Source organism: Poecilia formosa, unplaced genomic scaffold, assembly GCF_000485575.1.
Source record: "Poecilia formosa unplaced genomic scaffold, Poecilia_formosa-5.1.2 Scaffold337, whole genome shotgun sequence".
Taxonomy (NCBI): Eukaryota; Metazoa; Chordata; class Actinopteri; order Cyprinodontiformes; family Poeciliidae; genus Poecilia; species Poecilia formosa.
In genome coordinates, this window is record NW_006800276.1 from 635,263 (window position 1) to 651,691 (window position 16,429).

Sequence of the window (16,429 nt, forward strand, 5' to 3'; positions counted from 1 at the left end):
AAAACAAACAAAAGAAACCTTTGGCTATTATTTTAGAAAGGTAACGATGTGAAAAAATAAATCCAAAAGGGGAAATAATTAATGAAAAAAAAGAACAAAAAAAGGGATAAAAGCGAAAAAGCATGAATTAGGACAGATTTAGGTTTGGACCGCCTTTAGTTCGTCTGAAATCTGCTCTTTTCTCGGTGCTTCATCGTCACCATCCTCCTGCTTTGGGTTGACAGAACGATGAAGTCCGTTTCTGCCTGATGTTTTGTTTTCTACCTGCAGCAAAATCCAGTTTACAGTTTTCTGAGTAAAATCTGAATTTTTAATCCTCTAACACCGGGGTGTCAAACTCAGTTTCACCGAGGGCCACTTCAGCATATTGGCCCCCCTCAACGGCCCACATTGACGGAACCAATCAGGAGTCCCCAGGTCCAGTCCTCCAGACTCCAACTTTTAGATGCATCCCTGCTAAAACACACCCAGACAAAAGGTTGACTTCCCTCATTCAGAGGCTTATAATGAGTCAATGGTCCAGGTGTGTTAGAGAAGGAACCATCTAAAGCTGCAGATTGTAGCTCTGGAAAACTAGACCTGGGCAGCCCCAGCATAAATGTATGAAATACAATGTTAAAAATAAATTAACACCTCATATTGTTAAATAAGCTTTCTGGAAGCACATTCAAAACCTTTGATTGAAATGGCACATTAAATTCAAGTCTCCATTACAGACCAGAGAAAACTAAAGAGAATGAAACGTTGTGTTAATCCATTTGAGGAGCCGGTAGTTTATCTTGAGGAAATAAATGACGATGCAGAAGTTAGACTGTAACATGCGCAGTCCGCTGATCAACCACTGCGGACTGCGATGACTTAGAAACCTCTGGAAGTAACTCATCCAGCGGATTTAACAAATGGATCCTTCTGGGTTCACGTTACCCAGGAGAGCGGCGCTCTGGAGGAGCTGCAGACGTGACATCATCTGTCCGTTTAGGAGAAGCGAAACCACGCAAAAAAATAATATATGTATATATATATAAAATAAAATAAAAATCCTGGTAAAAGCGCACACCGGACCGCTCAGGGTAAAACACTCACAGAGATCAGTTGATCTGTTTGGATCAGACAGATCCAACTGACTGATGAATTAGTGCAGATTTTTCTGCAGATGGGAACCAGGAGGAAGTTGTTCAGACCCCAGCGGGTGAAGTGATGCTAATTTAAGTAAAGTCGCTGAATTTAATTTATTAAAAGTTATTGGGGCCTCAGTCAGTGGATTTTGTCACTACGGAGAAAAATGTAGATACATTTATCTGCTTAATTTATGATGGGATCTGGATTCACGGTAAATATTAACTAAACAGCATAAAATGCGGCTAATTAGCCGATGTTAATATGATTGTAATTTCACGGATAAAAATAGTACATGACCGATCTTTTTTTATGTTGTCAGTCAAGATAACGTCTAGCGCCACCTGCCGCCCTGACACCAACTCACACACATCTTCATTCACAGTCTTACTTGTAAATCGATTTTTCTTTTCTTGGACGTTTTGATGTTAGCTTGTCGATGTTTTATTCGCTGGGGAAAACAATAAGCAGCTTGAGGTGACTCTGCTGCTCTCTAGTGGCGGGAAGCAGTAATGTTGGCTGGTAACAATCGGAATGCATTATGGGATATGTAGTTTGTAGTCAATTCGTGCTCAAAACCTATTTTAAGTTAATCTTGGCTCTATAAAACGGTGGGAGGGCCACATAAAATGACATGGCGGGTCACATGTGGACCGCGGGCCTCGAGTTTGACACATGTGCTCTAACAGGATAAAGTTCAGTGAAATATGTTCATTAAAACACAGTTTATTCCGAATTTAAAAGACAGTTTCAGTTTCAAAAACAGTGATTTAAAAAGTAAAAATAAAATACTGCTGGTAAAACAATAAGGTGCTTTCAGTCCGGGGGTTTGTCGGCTTCGTACCGTTCAGATTTTATTCAGTTTGTTTTGAGTCATCTGAACCAGAAGCTCAGAGTATTTCTCCAGGAGCGACATCGTCTGCTCGTCCTGCGTCTGACCAGAGGGGGCGCCGCAGCATGGCGCCGGCAGCACAGCTTGCAGCTCCCTGTGAGCCGTGGCGGCAGCTTCCTGCAGGACAGAGCAGCTTTCTGATCGCTCAGAGCCGCAAACCTGCTGGGAAAAAACGTCAACGGAGAATCAGAGAAATCAGACGAGTGATCCAAATGGTCTAAACATGGCCGCCGTCAGAACGATGCCAACCTGGCGGTACAGGAGGACGGCTCGCTGTGTTGCCTGGCGCAGAGCGATGGCGGCCTGCTGACACTGCTGCAGGCTGACCGGCTCCGCCCCCTCTTCATCTGAAGCAGAAAAACAAAAATAAAAACCTGATTTTATCGTTTCAGAGCGAAGAGCGTCTCCATGGAGACGATCCGAGGACTCACCTGTCAGACAGGTGCCACTGTCTGCCTGGGGGCGGAGCCTCTCTGACATGGGAGAGGAGGAGGAAGTGGGCGGGGCAAAGACCGACGAATCAGGTGCAGCAAAAATATCTAAAAAAATAAAATAAAGTAACCTCAGCCTTCATCCAGGTTTTTTCAAAACATTTTTCAGTTTAAAAATATTTCAGATTTTCTAAAATCTGGGGTTGAATTCAGGCGAGCCGGATCGGACCGAACCAAGGTCGGCTTCAAAGTTAAAACTTTAATCATTTTATTTCCTCAATTTTTTCTTAAACTTTAGAAATGACAAAAAACAAACAAAACTGGCTTTTACTCAAACTCTCCTTCAGTTGATCAGAACTCAAAAGTTTAAATCAATAAAAGCTTTAAAAGACGCTGGCCAAACAAAATGGCCGCACTGACATCACTGAACTACAGAAGCTCACCTGGATCAGTCGGACTTCCTGGCTCCGCCCCCTTCAATCCCCCAGGTGGCGCTAGGGGGGCGGGGCTCTGGATTAGTGTCCTGTTGGGATTGGTCGGCGTCTCGTCGAGGCTGCCGGCGCTACACCCACTTCCTGCAAGCCGTGATGTCACTGCAGGGGGCGTGGCCAGAACCTGCGGGCTGAAAAGGACAAAACTGATAAATAATAATGTTTAACTTTAAAAACGATGTTTTTAAAGTTAAAATTCAGGGTTCAGACACTTTTCACACGGGAAATTTCAAGCACTTTTCAAATTCCTTGAAGATTAAACACACACACACAAAAAAAACAGTTTTAATTCCCTGTTTAATATTCATCAATTATTAGTAATGTCTTGTGAGTTTTCTACATTCTGCAGCAGGGACAGGATGAACTGAAATATATCTGCAGATCTTAATCTGAATAGGAATAATAAAAAATATGTTTGGCAATTTTTTAGAATTTAGCAAATTGAAATAATTTTGGTAAATATAAAAAACCTAAAACGAGAAAAGTTTTGTCTGCTTCAACTTCAACAGCAAGAAAAAACTGTTAGGTGAACGAAAACATCTGGTTTCAACTGTAAATGTTCTCCAAATTTAGGCCTTTAATCAAACGTTACATTGAACTTTACTACAAAACTGTGCAGTTTGAATATGAAGCACTTTTCAGTCCTTGAAAAAACTGAACTGAAACTAAATAATTTTCAAGGATTTCAAGGACCTGTATGGACTCAGAGTTTAACATGACGGCGAATCAGGTCTGCCGTAGATGGAAAAAAATAGGAGTTAAAAACCCCAAATTAAAACTAAATATGAAAAATAATCTCAAATGTTTGAGCTCCAAATTTCTAAAATTTGCACACAAAAAAAATTTTAGAAGCAGTTTTCTAGTTTTATTCTAGAAAATGGCAGAAATTAATTTCTCTAAGTGAAATGTGACTTGACCTGAGGATCTGGAGGCTGCTGCCATGTTGGGTGACTGGAGCTTCCTACCTGCTGCTCTGCTCCTGCTGGGAGCGGGGCGGAGCCAGTGGGGGCGCGGGCGGAGCCAGTGGGGGCGCGGGCGGAGCCTGCTGGTTCTCCTTGTTCTCCTCCAGGGGGCAGCAGGCGGGTTTGGAGATGTCCAGGTACGCCAGGCGGGACTCCTCCGTTACTGAAGATGCGGCGTCGCTGTTGGCCGTCCTGGACGTGACGTCTGATTGGTGGAAACAGAAACAGGTGAGGCAGTGAACCTGACTCAGGTGAGTCAGAGAGGAAACGGCCAAGTTGTGCTCTGTCAGATGATTATCAGACCGATTTGGTTCTGATGCGACTGATTGGAAATCATCTGCTGATCAGGAGGGAAACCTTCACCCAGAAGCCTCAGCTGCACCGTGAGAGACACGCCGCGAGCCGCTCACACACCTCCCAGCGTCTTCTTGCACCGCAGCACCAGCACCGTGTGTCGTCTGCGGGCCGCCCGCCGCCAGGGCTCATGGGAAATCCCACAGGAAGCTCTGCTACTCAGGACCGCTCTACCTCCCACTGCGGTCACACAAACACTCCCTGTTGGCGAACGGCACATGTGAATGTATCTGGAGTTCCTCAGGGAGGCGCTCCTGGCCCCCTGCTGGACGGACCACAAACTGATCCGTTAAACCCGACCGGCGCCTTCCAGTTCTGATCGGTATCAGCACCATGGGGGGACGATCCGAGTGTTCAGAACCGGTCTGAGCGGAGGCACGTCAACCTCCATCTGATCTGAAGCAGAACCGGTCCAGCCGGTCCGGCTGCCTGCGTCCAAACAAAAGAGTTCCTGAAGAGGCTCTGGTCCCTCAGAGTTCAGAACCGGACCGTTTGGGTCAGACGAGCTGAGGTTGGCCTTCAGCTCATGAATCCAAACAAGCCGACCTGCTGCCTGGTTTATGACCAACATCAGGTTTAAACAGAAAATCCTAAAACTTTCCCTCACTTGGTTTTTATAATTCTCTGTAGAAACTATGAACCACAAGCAGAGAGTTAAAGGTCCTAATGCCATCTGAGTAACATTTAAAGGTTCTTTGTTATGTTACCCTGAAATCCATTCTGCTGTATATTTGAGTCCTTGGGGGCAGGAAGGTTGAATCTCGTCTCTCCAGAAGCTGCTCAGATACGGTTTTATTTTGTTCGGGTCTCATCTTTCAGTCTGTTCTACGTTTTTTCAACTATCACATTTGCTACTAACATGTTCCTTTAATCCGCCATTTTTATGTCTTACAGTAATTTTGTAATCCAAGTTCAGGGAAGCTAAAAGTGGTTCAGTCAAAGCAAAGCGAAAAGCTGCTGATGTTAAAATGACAAGCTATATTTTAGACATTCATTTATTGTGTCTGTGATGTCCTGGCTGCTGTTTTGCTAGCAGTAGCATCATACCTTTGCTAACGTTAGTAATGTATGCTAGCTGTTAGCTTCTTGAGGACAGAACCGAATCATTTGTTTTAAATTATTACGTAAACAGTCCAGCATCGTTTTTGTCTTGGGGAAAACATGATCCAAACGCAGTCAGTGACGTAGCGTTAGCATTAGCTAAATCACTAGCAAGCTGTGGAGGCTGGATGGATAAATCTGCTGTTGACAGGTTTTATTTATTATGGAATAAAAAGTTTCTGCGTCGTTAGCCAATTGGCTTGAACTCTAACCCCTTCAAGCCAGCAAAATGGCCGAAGGGGTTAGAGGTTTAAAGAAACGGCATCAAAACCAGTAAAACAACGTGGAGCTAAAATAACCAGGATTCAGACTGAATCACTTTAAACCACAACTGAATGAACGAAATGTGGAAATGGAGGATTCATTAAAACGACGATCTGCGTTCAACCGGTTATGATTAGTAAATATGTTCAGGTCTACTGACAGTTAAATAGGAACCCATGTAATAAACGGAGACCGGACCGGATCAGAACTCACCTCTATCACTGTTTTCTCCCCGAGTCGAACCCGGAACCCCGATGGCGCCGCTGGGCTCAGATTTCATCTGGAGTTCTGATCCGGTCTTCAGGTTCGAGTTGCTCTCCTCAGAGATCCTGCCTGTGATCCGGCCGGGTCGGACCCTGGAGCACACCAGAACCACGTCGGTATCAGTGCGGCACTCGGGCCGCGCCGGGCCGCGGGGAATGGACCGCAGTCGGTCCTGGAAGCGGGACAGGAAGCGGGTGGAGATGCTGAGGCGCGGGTTCAGGAAGGGCTTCTCCTGGGCCGGCCGCAGCGCCGTCAGGTCCGTATCGAAGCGTTCTGCAGAACCGCACGGCACTCAGAGCGGGAAGCAGCAGCAGGAATCGGGTCGGGTCAGGAGGTTCTTACCTTCAGCCAGGCTGGAGGCCAAACTCTCAAAGTGGTTCTTCAGAGAGTTCCGGTCCTCGTCGTCCTCCGGACCCAAACTGCCCACAGAGCTGCCCTGGCTCAGGGAGTCGGTGTCTGACGGAGAGGAGCAGTTCGGATCAGAACACATCCTGCAGCAAAACGCACTTTACTTCTAAACATGACGCCTTTATATTGAAATCCCAAGTTAAACTCCTATATTTTAGATCCAAACGTTAAATTCTGCAGAACCTTTCGGGTTATTTTTTGTTTCAGGCAGCCATGATGGATCCTTTGGAAGGCGACAGATTCTGTTTCCTTTAGCGGGTTAGCTGTGGCCCACACAACATGCTCACTACGCTTCACACAAGATCATTCAAATCAATCCCTCCGACTGGCGACACAGCTGAGGGCCCTGTCCCCCCCATGGGGCCTCCGACTGGCCACACCCCCCTACCCCCCCATGGGCCCTCTGACCTCAAGGTCTCTTGGATCTTCAGGTTTTGGTTTGTAACTCTGCAGATGGACCGGCGCCGGCGCCCTTTACCGGTGTCATGCTGCGGCTCCAGACTTCCTGTCGACCCTTCGGAGCAGGCCGAGTCCGGACTGGGGTGCGTCCTCCACACAGGCTCCGCCCCCTGACCTCTGACCTCCAGCGCGGGATCGGCCCCAGCCTCCACCTTGAAGTCCCTGGAACAGGAAGTCCAGGTTCAGAGCCAAACAGAACCGGAGCACCAGGCTGGGGCCAAAGGGGCGGGGCTTACCTGTCGGACAGGGAGGGGCTGCCATCTGATTGGAGGATGAAGGTCTGGTTTCCCCTGGATGCCTGCAGCACCTGAACGCCACACAGAGTTCACACACACACACAGCTGATGACATCACCCACAGCTGATGACATCACCCACAGCTGATGACATCACCCACAGCTGATGACATCACCCANCACAGCTGATGACATCACCCACAGCTGATGACATCACCCACAGCTGATGACATCACCCACAGCTGATGACATCACCCAGGTGTCCAGCCCACCTCCTCCTCCTCTTCGTCTCCCAGCAGGCTGTCCAGGCTCTGAGGGTGGAACTCTTCCTCCTCCTCCTCTTCCTCATGGCTCCCGCTGGCGTTCAGGCCGGAGCAGAAGGCCAGCGGGTTCAGAGGCTCCGCCCACCGGCTGCGCACCTGGCTGGGTTCCACCTCCGATTGGTCGACGGAGGAGGCCTCGGCGTCGGCCTGCAGACAAAACCCGCCGTTACAGAATCCACACAGAACCAGCCCGGAATCCAGAACCGGTCCGATGCGGTCGGGATCAGAGGGAACCGACCAGCTTCCGGAACCACATGGGCATCTTCCCGTTGGTCTCCAGCAGCAGCGTCTCTGAAAAACAAAGCTTAGTTCATGAATATGGAACCGTTCGAGGCAGATCTAAACGATCCAAATGATTTACAGTCACCAACAAACATTTAGTCAAAATCTTCCTGATGCTTCCAGTTATGAATCTCCAGCCCTGATGTAAAGCAGAGAGCCACCATCGTGATAAAACTAAATATTTTAGGAGGTTTCCGTGATGAAGCTCAGAGGGAGCAGAGATTCTCCAGAACCTGCTCTGCCAGCAGCGCCACCAGGTCAACATGACAAAGCGTTCTTGATCCAGTCTCCATTTCTATCTCCTGACCACTGGGGGATATTTGAGTTTTTTAATCCCTCTGTTAATTTTAAAAACTTGTTGGAAATAAATAAATGAAGTTATTCCGCCTCCTGGGTTCTGGTCGATCTGCTCAGACTCACCAGCAGGGGGCTCCGGTCTCCCAGGGGTCCGCTGATCCTCCTCCTCCTCCACCAGAGGCAGCTGGGGGGCGGGGACGGTGATGAAGGTCTCCCTCCTGGAACACAGACAGAGCAGCTAAAGCGGCCGGCGCCCCCTGCTGTCGCCTCTGGGAACGCCACCCACCTGATGCTGGGCTGCCGGGGGCCGCTCGGCCCCGGGGCCCGCCTCTTCCTCATGTTGCTGCTCATCTGGGGGTCCAGGCGCCACACAAACACGCAGCTGCAGAACAGCAGATGGTGGTCAGAGCGGGGTCAGAGGTCACGGCCGGACAGGCTGCCGTGTCAGAGGTTACCTGTCTCCGGACGCTGAGATCAGATGTCTGCAGTCCTGGCTGAACCGCATGCAGCTGACCAGCTCTGAGCAACACACAGAGGTCAAAAGGTCAGCAGGAGCCGCCATTGTCTGCAATGAAGTTAGAAGCTATCCTGTTTGGGCACTTTTTCCTTCCACTCAACTTTCTACGAATACACTGAAACCTGTTAGTAATATTGTGGTCATAATCATCTGAATCACTAGAAACTTTTCCGTCACGGTGTAACGTCTCTATATGTAAAAAAATACGGAATTTTTTTTAACCATATTCTCATTTTTTAAATATGGAAACCCAGCAAACAAACCAGTTCAGTTATTCTGTGGGATAAAGTAGCAACTAGTAACTTCACTGAATGGATAACATGTTTTAGTCAGAAATGCATCAGTTTATGTTGGAGTGAGACCTCTCGTTCATAGACAAGCTTTGATCGGTGCAGCTCTAGTTTCTAGACCGGGGTGGGCAATCCTGGTCCTGGAGGGCCGGAGTCCTGCAGCTCTTAATGTCTCCCTGGTCCAACACACCTGAATCCAACAGCTGAATCTCCTCCTCAGTGCAGTCAGGTTCTCCAGAGTTCTGCTAACGACTCAGGTCTGCTATTGGACTCAGGTGTGTTGAAGTAGAGACGCATCTTAAAGTTGCAGGAGGCCCTCCAGGCCTGGAGCTGCCCCCCCCCGTTCTAGAAGCTTCAGTCAGAACATTTCTTTGCTGATCTTCCTCTTCCTTCACCTGAGTGACCGAACAGCGTGGCGACGCACTCTCCAGTCTCCGCCTCAAAGATGGTGATGTTCTTATCAGAGCAGCTGGTGGCGAAGAACGATCCGGACGGGTCTGAGTGAACCTGCAGACGGCCAGAGGTCAGCCAGAGGTCGGCCAGAGGTCGAGGTCGGCCGGACCCCGGTTACCTTGAGCAGGGCTCCCTCGTCGCTCGCCGAGCCCTTCAGGCTGCGCTCCAGCTTCCCCGTCTCCACACTGTAAACTCTGAGGAGGCAGCACTGAATCAGAGGGTCAAAGGTCAAACAGACAGAGCGCTCCAGTCGGTCTTTACCTGACGTTTCTGTCCTGACACGCCACGGAGACGCGCGTACCGGTGGGGTCCAGGTCCATGTCGTACAGTGTGGTTTTCTCCACCACATGGTGGCGCCGGGAGAACAGCGACCCGTCCGGCGTCTGGGAAAGAACCAAAACCAGAATCAGACGGAGGAGCAACGACAACATGCCCAACGTCTCAGCAGCGTGCTTCTATTATTATCACATTATTTCCTCTCAGCATTACGGCTTCTTTCCAAGAATTGCATTGTTATTCTTATCCTGGTCATTTGATTTATTTTACCCTATTTGTATCAAATTTATTCTATTGGTTCAACTTGATTGAGTAAAACAGACTGACAACTGCGCCCAGCTGCAGGAAACAGGAAGTGGAGGTTGGAAGCATGAAGCTCAGCGTTCCTGCTACTCAGACAGCAACACCTTCCTAACACGCAGTAAAATGCAGAGAGATGCAGTAAGATGCAGGGAGATGCAGTAAAATGCAGTGAGATGCAGTAAGATGCAGGGAGATGCAGTAAAATGCAGGGAGATGCAGTAAAATGCAGTGAGATGCAGTAAAATGCAGTGAGATGCAGTAAAATGCAGCTGTGGTGCGTTCAGGGTCCAACCTGCTCGGCCGTCTGAACGTAGATGCTCTTGTCGGCTCCACAGCTCACCAGCTGGACCTCTGGACTCTGACCTGAACCCAAAACAAGCAGAAGCTGAATGTTCCCTGAACGCATCGTTGGCTTAGAGCGGATTGAACCGGAGCAGCCAATAGGAGCAGGCGCCTTGCTGGCCCCACCCTCACCGGTGAACTTGACGGCAGTGATGGAGGCGGAGTGGTCGTTCAGGGTCTGCTGGAGGTTGTAGTTCTTCTCCTGGTTGAAGACGTGGATGAGCCGATCTCTGCTGGCTGAGGCCAGCAGCTTCACTCCTGAACCAGTCACAGGAAGTAAAGAGGAAGTAAACAGGAAGTCAGCCTTTCTACAGGATCCAGTTCTGCGTTCAGACATCACCATGGCAACGTGGAGCAGCAGCTTGAATCTCACCTGAGGACAGAGGAGAAAATTCCAAACAGAGAACCTCGGAGTCGTGAGCCTCAATCTTCAGCAGCTCAGTGAGGCTCTCCAGATCAAAGATCCTGGAAACAGGAGGCACCACTCGGTTACAAAAACGGATCCACAGGAAGGAAACCTGATAAACACCAAGCTGCAGAACAAAGTCTCCGACTCCTCAGGAGAACGTAAAGATTGAACCTTCAGAATCTGAAGCCGCTCCGGTTCTGTTAGCTAACGGCTAACGTCCGGTTCTGATCAGAAACATGAGGCTCTGCAACTTGAGGGTCTGCGCTGCGGGTTCTCACCTCAGGTTCCCACAGCGGTCTCCGGCCGCCAGGTGCTTCCCGTCCGGACTGATTCCCAGCACCCGGATCCCGGCCTTCCCGTCCGGCCCGTCAGCCTCGGCCCCCGCAGCCTGCAGGCGCTGCACGTCTTCCCCCACATACAGAATCTTCAGCAGGTCCTGGAAACAGAACGACCTGCTGCAGCCTTAGGAGGAACCACCAGGTCCGCTGACCGGACCCGGCAGAACCGGAGCGTCAGGCAGAACCAATTCTTGTTCACAGCCAACTCCCTACCGGCCAGAACCCATCAGGGTTTTCTGGATAAAACCCAAACCCAAACAGAAGCTCGTTGGTGGATAAATATTTATTCTGATAACTGCTGTGACTCAATAACCGCTCACTCTCTTATTGTTGTAGATCAAACTTATTTTCACAGCTGGACCTAGAATCGGTCCAATGGAGCTACACCACCGTCCACTGATTGGAGGACAGAAACGTCACACTAGCATGATGCAGCGTTAGCGTTAGCCGTTTGGGTTCAACCCGCTCTGCCAGGCTGAGTCCATTAGCGCTGGAAACGCTCCTGAAAATGAACTGAACTGCAGCGAACCGCGCCGCAGTGGAACAAGCCCTCAAGCCAGGATTTAGGCCTAACATTAGCTAGCAGCCCAGCTAGCAGCCCAGCTAGCAGCCCAGCTAGCAGCAACAGTCCTGGGACTTTTTTTATATTAAACTGATATTCTTTAAAATTCGTCTGGCACGAAACTGCAAAGTTGGGGTTAAAATGAAAGAGTAGAATAAGCCTTCTTAGTTTCAAATTGATGTTTTAAAGAAGTTTACAAAGATAAAAAATACCAAATAAAGACTTTAAAAGGGTATCATAACTAAAGAAACGTCCAGCTCAGCTTCGACTTTCCTTCAGTGTTTTACCTTGAATTAATTTTGATTCATGGAATCATCTGAAGCCACTGTGATGAGCTGAGCCTGAACCGGTCCGGTCTCACCTGGCTGTACTGGTTCCTCTGCCTGATGGGGGCGTCAGAGTGCCACAGTCTGATGGTGTTATCAGAGGAACAGGTGAGGAAGGCCGATGGCGGCAGACGGGCCTGAGACGGATCCTGCAGCTCCGGATAAACCTGGAAAACAAAACATTCCAAACCGTAACTGGATTAAAAAGAAAACATCGTCCTTCTGCTTTCCTGATTTATTAATAAGTTCATATCGTTGATATTTGATCAACCCGGTTGGTCCAGTCCAGGTTTCTCTGCTTCCAAAGCTTCTTCAGGTAAATCTGAACATTTTCTGTGCAGTTATGACATCAGACCTTCGTATCGGTGATTTAGATGAGAGTGAATATAAACCAACAGGATGATTACCGATTGACGATTACCGATTGGTAATCATCAATCAGTAATCATTGATGATTACCGATTGATGATTGATGATCGATCAGAATATTGATGCTCCTGACCTGGATGTTCCACACGCAGCTGCTGTGGTACAGAGCCGAGTGCAGCCTCACGGCGTTCTTCACGTCCGCCACGTCCCAGACGTACACGCTGTGGTCCGTGTACACGCAGCTGAGCCGCCGCCCTCTGGGGTCAAAGGTCAGCGCCAGGGTGTCGGGATGCGCCGCCTCGGAGCCGGCAGGGGGCGGGCTGCTGGGGGAGCAGGAGGTCAGAGGTCAGAACGGGTGTGACGGCACGGGGTCAGAGGGCGCGGCGGCGGCGCTCCGACCTGTGCGGCACGCTCCGGGTCAGATCCACGCCCAGGCGGTGCGGCCGCGGCAGCGTTCCCACGTACTGCAGGTTGGCCGGCCGGAAAACTCGGATCACTCCGTCTGCGCAGCCGCAGAACACCCAGTCCTCGCTGACCACCAGGCCGCTCGCCGCCGCCGTCTGCAGGAGAAGAGGAGGAGTTATCCCAGGAACCCCCCCGACATGCCAACGCCACGACCTCTGACCTTCAGGTTCACCCAGGCCTCCAGCTGCCGGCCGCTGTTGAACAGACACAGGACCCCGGCGGCGGTGACGCAGTACGTGTTGCTCGCCGCTGGGCCCCGCCCACACGCCACTCCGCAGAACACGCTGTTCTTATGGTCACCTAGCAACCCAGACCGGCCAATCAGTGGCACGGTGCTGTTCACCTGGGAACAGAGGGAGCAGGTGAGAGCCAGGCGAGCGGCAGGAAGCCGGGCTGTGATTGGCTGAGGAGGCGTCAGCTGACCCGCCGGTCCTTGGAGCCGTCCAGGTCCCAGAACTTTACATGTCGGTTTCCCGCGGTAACGAAGTAGCTGCTGTCCTGGGAGAAGGAGACGGAGAAGACTCTGCTGGACACCTTGTTGGTGGCGATGATGGAGCCTTTCTGCTCGGGGTCAAAGGTCAAGGTAAGGCAGAATGTTAGCAACAAGCAGGGATGGGAAGACATAAACAATGACATAATAATGCAGCAGAAAACAATCCAGAACCTTCTGTTAGCGTAACTCAAATATAGGAATATTTACCTCCATCATGAATGAAATGTAAGATTTATATGAACAGAAAATAAAGTGAAAAGCCGCACTGCCCTCGAGTCCTGCCCGTTTTGCCACTCGGGCCGGATTTTGCAAATATGAATCATTTCTCCAAATGACGTTTACAGGTATAACAGCAGCTGGTTCCTGACAGCTTCAATCAGCTTGAGGCAAAAAACATGTGAAACTTATTTAATGGCAACTCACTTTTTAAAAAATTTATCAAAGACATTTTAAGACTTTAATTATAGATACAAGAATTTAAAGATGCACCGACTTCCTGGATAAAAGAAACTATGATAAGTCTGTTCTGGAGGGATATTTTCCTAGAGAACCTGTTTCTTTCACTTCCTGTCATCAGGATCAGACAATCAGGTTGTCGGTAGTTTTGTCAAAATGTGACTTAATTCATCTGTCCAATCAAACGTACAGATTTAACTCCCAGTTTTACCCTGGATGTTTTACAGGCTTTAAAGGATCATTAAGTGTGAAACCAGCCAGGACCCAGCAGCAGGGATTCAGAGCCCTGTGTGTGTGTGTGTGTGTGTGTGTGTGTGTGCGCGCGTCTCCTCACCCTCCAGTCCCACACACTGATGGTCCGGTCATGCTGGAACCCCACAGAGACCACATAGGAGCCGCTGCAGGAGAACGCCACACAGGCCACGCCGTACTTATGGGCCTGGACCTCGGCCACCTGGCCTCCGCCCACCTCCCACACCCGGACGCAGGGCATGTGGCCGCTCTGGAACAGCAGGGGGCGACGTGAGGAGACCAAAACAACCCAAACACCAAGAGGCGTGCGGTTTGTCCCTCACCTCTCCGGTCACCAGGTGCTTCCCGTCAGGAGAGAAGCTCAGAGCGGTGAAGGGCTTCCTGGAGGCGTTGATGATGTGATCCTGCTTGTTGTTCAGTGGGTTCAACAGCACCACCACACACCTGGAGGAGGAACAGCAACATCATCACATCTGTCACAGAATGCGTGGCGGCTGAATGTCTCCGTACCCGAGTGAAGCTGGACCCCCCCCCACCCCCCCGTCTTCAAATCAAACTAAATTGGTGTCAAATGTTTGTGCAGTAAAACTTTCAGTTTGTGCCGTTATCATCTTAAAGATATTTATTAATAAAGTTTAAAGAGGTCATGATCAATATTTTCAAAAGCAGCACAAACAGAGGCGAGTTGATTGATTGGCACCAAATTTGTCTGAAGTGAATTAGATGAGGTTGACCTTTAATGACCTCTGGAAACATTTAACATCTTTGACATTTTACTGCGGCACAAAACTTTCCACTTGCATCCACTGAACACAAAAGTGGAAACAAAACTTTTTGCTGCACCAACATTTGACACCAGTTTAGTCAGATTTGATGAAGATGGTTTGAGGAGGAGGTGGAACCCGACGCAGCACTCACCCTGCAGGATAGGCAATACGGCCAGAGTTAGGGTCAGAGGTCAGGAAGCTGCTGACCACCGGGCTGATCCCCAGAACCTTTTCCAGAGTCACCTGAAGCAGACAAGACTGCTAAAGATCAAACCGTTCACCGTCTGAAGTCACAAACCGTCACATGAATCTAAACCTGCTGATAACGGCAACCATCCAAAAAAGGCCTCTGACTGAAGACTGTCGCTGTTTACAGAGACATGCTAAGCTAACGGTTCTAAACCACAGAAAATGTATTTCACAGTGGCGTGAACAACTGCTAATCCACATCACCTGCTGTTGCTGCTCATTTTAGCTACTTTTTGATCTTAAAAACAAACATCTAGAAGAATTTGATGACAGTCGTCGTCTCAGGGTCAGGATTTAAATACAAAACATAAAAAACTGAAAAGGATTTACAACTTGGTGAAAAACAACTTTCAGATAAAGAATCAAATCTGTAAATATTTTCTTCATCCTTTCCAGACCTGAAAAATACTTCAGCGCACAAAGTAAAAAAAAAAAAGTTAATTATTTTATTACACCAACTATAAAACTGATGATACTGTCATGGTACTATTAGGGTCTATAATAGGCAACAATTGCTGACCTCCATGTACTAATTTACCAATTTAGGCAAATAAAATGGAGATTGGTGAACCTAAATAATCCCAATTTAAAGTTAAATGAAAAAAAAAAAAAAAGATTATTTTCAGGAATAAATAATTGTCTTGCATGATTAGGATGGAAACTCTCAACGGCATTTTACAAAAAACTATTGATACCTAATATTTCCAAAGCTTTAAAAAAGCCTTTTGTGTTCAGTGGATGCAAGTGGAAAGGTGATGTTGTTACAAACTGAAAGCATAGAAATGATTTGAACTATTGGGGTTTAAAACATGGGAGCTGTTTTAAAAAAATGCTTTCAGTGGAAAATATAAACACCGAAGCTGCTCTCAGCTTGAAAAGAGTGAAACATCCCTTTAACTGGACCCTGAACCCGAACCTGGCTTCGGATGTGAGGGAGACAGAATTTAACGCAACACCGGTGGCCTACTTGTGTGTCGTCTTAACTTTCCCTTGTTGCTGCGATTAAACTATTTAACAAACTTTTTTAAAACTCGGACAATTGACAAAAGCTTTTTCTTTCTTTTTTTTTCCAAAAGATAATTCGGTTTTGGCTTCTCAGAACAGTTAGAACATCTCAAACTGTTCTGAGCACCAGCTAACGGTTGTAACTGCTAACAGTTGTAGCTCAAGACTGTACCCGGGAGCTGGAGCTCTTCCTCGGCTGGCTCTGCCGGCTCTTCCGCCCCGCTGGCTGCCTCCTCCTCTCCGGTCTATCAGCCATACCGGCAAGTGGCTAAACTTTCAAAAGAAAACAAAAACATAAATAAAACGGCCTCGGAAATCCTTTTAATGCCCAGCAAAAGCGCAAAATGAATCTCACTTGGTTCAGAAAGTTTTGTTCACAACAAGCTTCTGCTGGTCGCCATGATGGCAGCAGGAAATTTGATACCGATGTAGGCGGCGGGATTGTGGTTCAAACTGAACCCCGCCCACTGAATTAACAGCCAGCCAATCAGCTACTAGGGAAGTGAAACTACCAGCCAATGAGGATAAAGAAAAAAATCGCTTACTTCTGAAACTCATGAAAATCTGTCATAGCTAAAGTGCCAAAACAAACAACTACCGTACTTCATTATACCTTTGCAAAAGAGCTGAATATCTGATAATGTCATCAGATGGAGAAAAATTTTATTTTATGTGCAA

General features: G+C 48.3%; 1 protein-coding gene across 7 annotated transcripts; it reads right to left on the minus strand.

Annotated features, from left to right (window-relative positions):
• Positions 1-1,939: 1,939 nt before the first annotated feature.
• On the minus strand, positions 1,940-16,429 carry wdr62 (WD repeat domain 62). Of its 7 annotated transcripts, none has more exons than XM_007573742.2 (32): positions 16,107-16,429; positions 15,924-16,019; positions 14,649-14,740; positions 14,054-14,174; positions 13,813-13,980; positions 12,953-13,090; positions 12,690-12,872; positions 12,464-12,624; positions 12,198-12,387; positions 11,731-11,862; positions 10,748-10,905; positions 10,434-10,525; positions 10,193-10,318; positions 10,011-10,081; positions 9,401-9,522; positions 9,258-9,333; positions 9,082-9,193; positions 8,335-8,398; positions 8,166-8,261; positions 8,003-8,097; positions 7,539-7,591; positions 7,250-7,447; positions 6,979-7,049; positions 6,762-6,904; positions 6,218-6,331; positions 5,825-6,148; positions 4,307-4,447; positions 3,896-4,097; positions 2,883-3,061; positions 2,440-2,547; positions 2,258-2,355; positions 1,940-2,170 (listed from the first exon to the last, which is right to left on the minus strand). In XM_007573742.2, the coding sequence occupies exons 2-32, from the start codon at positions 16,005-16,007 to the stop codon at positions 1,964-1,966; spliced, it is 4,119 nt and encodes a 1,372-aa protein (XP_007573804.1). In that variant the 5' UTR covers positions 16,008-16,019; positions 16,107-16,429; the 3' UTR covers positions 1,940-1,963. The 7 variants fall into 7 exon arrangements, with proteins under 7 accessions (XP_007573804.1, XP_007573806.1, XP_016517112.1 ...); XM_007573744.2 differs by having other exon boundaries at positions 12,198-12,384; positions 15,924-16,024; XM_016661626.1 differs by having other exon boundaries at positions 4,307-4,426; positions 15,924-16,024.

What these genes read in the sequence shown, in the direction of transcription:
- wdr62 (XM_007573742.2), bottom strand. Translation starts at nt 16,007, where the DNA reads ATGGCTGATAGACCGGAGAGGAGGAGGCAGCCAGCGGGGCGGAAGAGC. An exon ending in AGGCCTGGGTGAACCTGAAG is followed by an intron (nt 12,625 to 12,689) that starts GTCAGAGGTCGT and finishes CTTCTCCTGCAG; the next exon opens with ACGGCGGCGGCGAGCGGCCT. An exon ending in ACGTTCAGACGGCCGAGCAG is followed by an intron (nt 9,523 to 10,010) that starts GTTGGACCCTGA and finishes GTTCTTTCCCAG; the next exon opens with ACGCCGGACGGGTCGCTGTT.